This window comes from Nestor notabilis, unplaced genomic scaffold (genome assembly GCF_000696875.1).
Source record: "Nestor notabilis isolate BGI_N333 unplaced genomic scaffold, ASM69687v1 scaffold18158, whole genome shotgun sequence".
NCBI lineage: Eukaryota > Metazoa > Chordata > Aves > Psittaciformes > Psittacidae > Nestor > Nestor notabilis.
The window spans coordinates 6,502-6,933 of record NW_009940782.1 but is presented as its reverse complement, the minus strand read 5'-3'; the positions used below and the strand labels follow the sequence as shown (position 1 = coordinate 6,933).

Below are 432 nucleotides of genomic sequence, written 5' to 3'. Positions count from 1 at the left end.
GCCGCCACCACCGCTGCCTCTGCTGGGAAGGCTCTGCCGGGCTGCCGGGCACTGTGGGAGGGCAGATGGGGGCGCTGAGAACAGCCACACTCAGTGCACCCACCCAGGGCACTGGGGCAGGCAGGGATGTGGGTTCACCACAACCATCCATGGGGCTCCATGGACCCACAGCGATGGGTTGCAGTCATCCCGCTGTGCTCATGGAGGGGTTGGGGGAGTGGGGAGGACGCCCCTGCTCTCACCTGGCCTGGCCTCATCCTGCCCCTCGCTGACATTGCGGGGCATCCGCTCCTGGTGGTACTTCTCTTGCTTGGCTCGGATCCGCTCCATCCTGCCAGCACAGGCTGCTGTGGAACCCGCTGCCTCAAACCACCCCCGGGGGTACCCCCATCCTCCTCACCCACATCCCAAAGTGGCTGCAGAGACCCAGTT

The 432-nt window shown here is 66.2% G+C and overlaps 1 protein-coding gene across 1 annotated transcript in view; it reads right to left on the bottom strand.

Moving 5' to 3' along the window:
- Positions 1-432, bottom strand: part of PIEZO1 (piezo-type mechanosensitive ion channel component 1) — a gene marked incomplete at its 5' end in the record, with an annotated part of 13,786 nt that overhangs the window by 6,943 nt on the left and 6,411 nt on the right. The window contains 1 exon segment of the mRNA XM_010020540.1: positions 243-331. Coding sequence (XP_010018842.1) covers positions 243-331 — 89 coding nt within the window.